The 5,919-nt window shown below is 34.0% G+C and overlaps 1 protein-coding gene across 2 annotated transcripts; it reads right to left on the bottom strand.

The window, feature by feature from the left end:
• Nucleotides 1-536: 536 nt before the first annotated feature.
• LOC145034775 (uncharacterized) lies at nucleotides 537-4,306 on the bottom strand. 2 transcript variants are annotated; one of them, XM_078983279.1, is made up of 15 exons: nucleotides 3,945-4,306; nucleotides 3,147-3,295; nucleotides 2,973-3,044; nucleotides 2,783-2,896; nucleotides 2,610-2,678; nucleotides 2,457-2,513; nucleotides 2,270-2,323; nucleotides 2,119-2,181; nucleotides 1,944-2,006; nucleotides 1,687-1,851; nucleotides 1,453-1,608; nucleotides 1,271-1,351; nucleotides 1,117-1,178; nucleotides 871-1,005; nucleotides 537-737 (listed from the first exon to the last, which is right to left on the bottom strand). In XM_078983279.1, exons 1-14 carry the CDS (start codon nucleotides 4,111-4,113, stop codon nucleotides 930-932), a joined length of 1,350 nt encoding a protein of 449 aa, XP_078839405.1. In that variant the 5' UTR covers nucleotides 4,114-4,306; the 3' UTR covers nucleotides 537-737; nucleotides 871-929. The 2 variants fall into 2 exon arrangements, with proteins under 2 accessions (XP_078839405.1, XP_078839404.1); XM_078983278.1 differs by having other exon boundaries at nucleotides 537-791; nucleotides 3,945-4,305.
• Between the last annotated feature and the right edge of the window lie 1,613 nt (nucleotides 4,307-5,919).

The raw sequence follows: 5,919 nt of genomic DNA, 5'->3' as shown, positions 1-5,919 counted from the left end.
CCCTCTCTTTCTCTATTAATTATAAGTAATACCCAAGAACCATGGGCTAGTAAAAAGACAATTTCCTCCATGATAGGCTACTTGTCAAACACTTCACTTATAAAATACACATTACTGTTTATCTAATGCTAGTTGTCTTATCATGGATCAATGATTACGAAAGTGAAACATAATACAAGTCGAATTTTGTATATAGGCTGATGCATGCATATCTACGTACTAAAGTGAGTTTTAAGTAATTGTAAAGGAGAAGATGATATTGATTTGATATTAGTCAGTAAATGGTTAAGATGGTAGCATTTTATTTCAAGAAAGGAGGCAAATTTTCAAAGAGTAGTTACATGTCAACATAAGAACAAAGTCTGGATTTGAGCTATGTTTCATAAGCTATCAATACTCGTAAACTTTAGCTTTAAGTTGTTGCTTACTTGCCTACGGATGGATCTTAATTTGTTTCCATGTCATTTGAGGTTTCATTTTCTCTTTTTCTTTTTTATTTTTGCAAGATAAATCACAAAATTCCCATAGGAGACTAATTAAAAAGGTAGTCACGAAACATATGAGATTGAAATAAAAGAGTTCTTAAACCAAGATCTCGTGTTTTACACAAGGTAAAGACCATCAATGACCTAAACCAGATTCGAAGCAAAATAATGTTACAAAAAGACATACACAATGAATATAATATTACACACAGCTCTAAGATACAACTCTTCCTCCTTCCTTTTCCTTCTTTTCTATGAATTACAAACAACACACAACCAACATGCATAAAGTATCAGTAGTTCTATCTGCAAAATCATAAACCCAATGCTATTAAACTCATTAACAAATACTTAAAACAAAATATGCAATTTGACAATGACATACCTTGTATTCATGTTTAAAGAAAAGCATTTATATCTTCAACGTGGTGTATTATATTACTACTACTGGTCTGGATGCGCACGTTTAGCCTTGCGACGTGGTTGGTTAGGATGGCGAATTGGTCTTTTTGCCTTTTTACTGTATTTTATTTACGTTCTTTAAGTTAATAACACATTAAGTACAAAACAATTACAAGAATATCTACTCCATCATCTTTTGGAAGAAAATCAAAAAACAAAATAAACTTACAAAAAGATTGCAGAGAAAGTTTTGAACAGAATGATTATAGGCAATGCCAAGAACGCAGAAGCCTGAAACAACATAAATAATAATATTTTTAGTTCTTTTTATCTTTACATGTGAAAAAGAACATACAGATAGTGAGAGAGACAGAAAGACATACAGCAAACCACACTAACTCCTTAGTTGCAAGAGCTCTGCTAATGTCATGTTTTTTCAGAAATTCTTCAACAATGCCTTGAACCTTTGGTGTTTATAAGTAAAAAAAAAATATGTAACACTTTAAAGTTTAAATAAAAGAGGTAAAATACCAATCCATAATAAGCAGTATATGTTACACTATACCTGATGATGATATTTAGAGGCAGATTCAAGAAACCTCCCATAAGCTTGAACTGCCTCATTAGTGTAAGGTGACATTGTTTCACGTGCTTTATCAAGGTGAGGCCTTGTTGCAGTGGCAATTTGGTCAATGTATGGATTGCAAACTTTCCTGAAACTCTGTCCACAAGTAGTTTCCCTTTTCCATTTAGGACACAATTTTTTTAAAGAAAAAAGGGAAGGTTGAGAAAAAGATACCTGAAAGTGAGGGTCTACAGCTTCCTTGATTTTGATCATATGTGGAGTTATGGTGTCCTTGGATTGAATATAAACCTCTTTGGTCTTTTCTTTCAGTGATTGGAGATGTGGTTCTGTATTGGTTATGAGCAACACCCATTTTTCCCTTGCAGCTGGGACCCATTTCTGTGTATATTAAGAGATAATAACACTTTTGATATAGCTAGAAAAGTTATTAAAAAAAACAAGGAGAAAGAATGTAAATTTCATGTTATTACAGTTTTGATTGTCTCTACATGAGGTTCAGCCCATTTTTCAGCTTGTGTCTTTTTCTCTAATGCCTGCAACAACAAAATGAAAACTCTCAAAAAGACTAAACAGTTGTACCAATGTGTATACTGTATAATACTACCTATTAATGTCTACCAGAAATAAGATATATACAAAAGATACCTTCTGCAAAAATGAATCAAAAGCAGGTTTTCCATGCTGATTCCAATGGCTCTCTGCATAAGACTGCAAGATAATAACATAGTTAAAGTCAAAGTCAAAGTCAAACCTGGTTCTTTTAGGCATAAATGGCATATACTCTATAAAGAATCACCTGATAACCAACCAAACGAGTTTCAAGCCAAGGTGGTAGCCATGCACCATGAACCTGAATACAGTTTACAAAACACAGAATAAGTTTGTTTATTATGCATATGCAACAAGTGCACCATAGATATGTAAAATAAAACAAGATAAACCATTTATGTGTTTAGAAACATGGAATAAGTTTCAGTTTTTACCTCTGTCAATTCTTTCACCTTAGCTGTTGCTTCAAATTTTGCCTTCTTAAGTTCCTCCTGCATACGATTATACATGTAAATATGTAATGAGTAATGACATTGCAATTTCTTATATTTGAAGCAGTATACCAAACACCATTATTGTGAACATACCTCAGCAATTTTAAGAGCACGCTCAGTTTTATGAAGTTTTGTCTTCTGTTCATCAACAACGTGTTGAAGCTGAAATAAAAGATATAAAAACAAAACAAACATGTGTGAGGCTCAATCTCAATTTAATGAATTCCTACCATTATAATTAATTATGATATAACAGAACAACTTACATCTTGAAGCTTTGGGTTTAGATCAAGCACTTTTTTCTCCAATTCTTTTGTACGGGTTTCCAAGGCCTCCCTCAAGCTGTTCTTATATTCCATCTCCATTTGAAGCTTCTCCACCTGCAAGAATTTTTATTGGTTATGTAATTTCAATGATCTTGATTTGGGAAGAATGTGATCTAATTCTAATGCACACCTGCTTCTCCAATTCATGAGCCCTTTTATGAGCTTTTTTGACCTGTTCATTAGCATCTAAGGACACTTTAACCTGTTAAAAAGAACAATGGGGGCTCAACATATATACCAAAGAGGGTTCATTTACTTCTGTAATAAAATCACTGTGGGATTCACAAAACATTTAATAACTTACCTCAAGCTTAGCTACCTCATGTTTCAACGATGTAATGCTATCTGACTTCTCTTTAATGGTTTTTTCAACTTCTGCGATTGCCTTCTCTTTTTTATCAATGATCTCATCCTTGTGTTTTAGCTCTTGGTTACTCTTGTCAATAAATGATTCTGAAAAACAGCACATTGTTGATGTAAATATGCCTATATAACAACTATATGCTTCAAATTAATTAAACCTCTCTCCCAACAATGCTCTCCTGCCTTTTTGCTGTGTTTGTATTGGGGTCACACACTAACTTCTGGATAAAGATACTTGAAGTTCAAACAAAATCCATATTTACATACCAAATTGTTTATGCTTTTTCTACAGGTTAAGGTCATTTAACCACCAATCAGCCTTGTTCAAACCAATTTCATTTTCAACATAGATATGATAAAGTAACCCTCAGGTGTTCAGTTGGTTATTCAGGTTTATAAGTTGGTCTCCACCAAAATTCACCTGAGGTCGAATAAATCAATCAACTTCCAAACCAAGGGGCGTCCTGGAGAGTGGAGATGATTTGGGGTTCGCACTATATGTGGTCCCGCTAGGTCAAAATCACCTCTTTCAGGCCAATTAAAACACCAACTTGTTTAAAGAACTTTCAACCAAAAATAAAGTAACAGGTTTCGAAGTTGACAGATTAAATACAGGAAAAAGAAAGAAACGGTGTGCTAACTAGAGAAGATTCAAATCAATATGCGATTGGAGGAACACATGCCTCTAATTACTAACTAAACTTGGATAATTTAGAGGGTTAAAGTAAAGAGGGCAAACCAAGTGACTGGATCTTGGAGGTGAGTTTATCGACTTCGATTCGAAACGCCTCGGAATTGTCGGATTCAACTACAACTTCTTCAACGGCACTACCGGCTTCCGTTAGAGTAAAAATTAGGGCAAAAAAGAGCGAAACAAAGAAAAAGATATGGAACTTCGAGGCCGCCATAGTTGTAAAGCTAGCCACCGAAACCAAAACCCCTGAGAATTCAGTGGAGTTCCTCTCAGCTGATTTGACTTTTGGGCGAGAATAGTTGGAAATGTTTTGGGGAGCAGAGTGGAAGTAGTTGGGACTCAAAAGATCTTCGTTGAGTGAATCTAATCTGTCTCAATGTTCGAAATCGTGGCCCTCGTCGGCAATATCAAAATCATGCAACACTTGGCGTTTATTTGGGACTTTTACCCAATTAGGCCTGTGAAATCGGGCCGTCGTGTCGTGTTTTTGTCTGACACGACACGATATGACAAGGTTTTTTATAACACGAACACGATACGACACGATGTCGTGTTTTTTTTCACTAACACGAAAACGAACCAATTAAAAAACGACAACACGACACGACACGACAAAGATAATATTACACAACTATTATTTTATTTAATTCATATTTAATCATATATAACACGATAAAAACGACAAACACGAAAACACGACAAATACATGCTCAATCGTGTCAATTTCGTGTGGATTTGCAAACACGAACACGACACAACACGACATCGTGTTTTTTAAACTTGACACGAACACGACACGAAAACGAATTCGAATTATGATTTCGTCCCGATTTCGTTTCGTGTCGTGTATTTTTATCGTGTCGTGTCATAAATTGACACCCCTATACCCAATTTACTTTTAAGTTTAATTTTTCTTAAATCAAAATAATATTCGAGAAATCAATAAGGTAAGGGAAAATTGTCATAATGTTCTTTTTTTTTTTTTTTTCTCATTAATGAAACCATAGAACCTGAGGTATCCCAGAAGTCCCCTAAAAAAGTCTTGGTACTATATATTTTTTAGAATTTTTTGTTTATATTGCCATTAAACCCTAAAAAATTATTTGGGATACCCTAAATTTATTTTTTTTAGGTTTTTTCCAAATGGTAAATCCATATACAAATTAGTCTATGAAGTAGTTCAAATTTATTAAGCCCAATTGTCAAGTGTCCGCATAAAAAAATTAATTTAACAATTAAGATAAATTTTAGCCCAATACACAATAAAATTTGGAAATAAGAAATTGATAGACACCGACTCGCGACTTCGCTTCTTCCGTACGATGACGCATGTTCTTGCTGTTGCTACCCTTCCTTCTTCTGTCAGCGATTGGTCATCGGCGGTGGGTGTTTTCCTGTGAAATCCCACGGTGGCTGGTGATGGGTGATTATTTATCAAAGTGGTGCTATAGTGAAGCAAGTAAATAGAAATTTTGTGATTATTTTTTGGTTAATTGAAATTCAATTTCTTGTCATTGTGTTGAAAAAAAATAGAAATTACCAATTCTAATTGTTAAATTAGGGATTTAAGGTTAATAATTAGTGATTATTTGTTGTGAAAGATGTGAACTTTAAAATGTAACTTTATTATGGAAGTTTAACTTTATATCTAATAAAATTACAGTTTTTTTTATTATTGTATATTACACAATTTTTTTATTCGGGATACCCCTTTACTAAAACCATGGCTCCGCCACTGCACCTATGTGGCATTGTGCATATATTCTCTTTGTTTACAGTATAATAAGTCATTCAATTACACCCCTGATTTTGAACCCTAGATCGACGATGGCTTCTTCTTCCTCATCTTATTCTTTAAAACGGCAAGATGAATTTCAACCTGATCATCCATGTGATTACAACTTACCATCTCGTGTGAAGACTTCAAGAACCCCTGAAAACCCTGGAAGAAAATTTAAAGTTTGTCAAAACTCAATGGTAATCAGTATTGTTGAATACATTGCAACTTTCTTCTTCTTCA

The sequence above is a fragment of the Lactuca saligna genome, chromosome 3, assembly GCF_052625555.1.
Source record: "Lactuca saligna cultivar CGN05327 chromosome 3, ASM5262555v1, whole genome shotgun sequence".
Taxonomy (NCBI): domain Eukaryota; kingdom Viridiplantae; phylum Streptophyta; class Magnoliopsida; order Asterales; family Asteraceae; genus Lactuca; species Lactuca saligna.
Note: the sequence above shows the minus strand (reverse complement) of the source record. Positions and strands in the feature narration are given on the sequence as shown.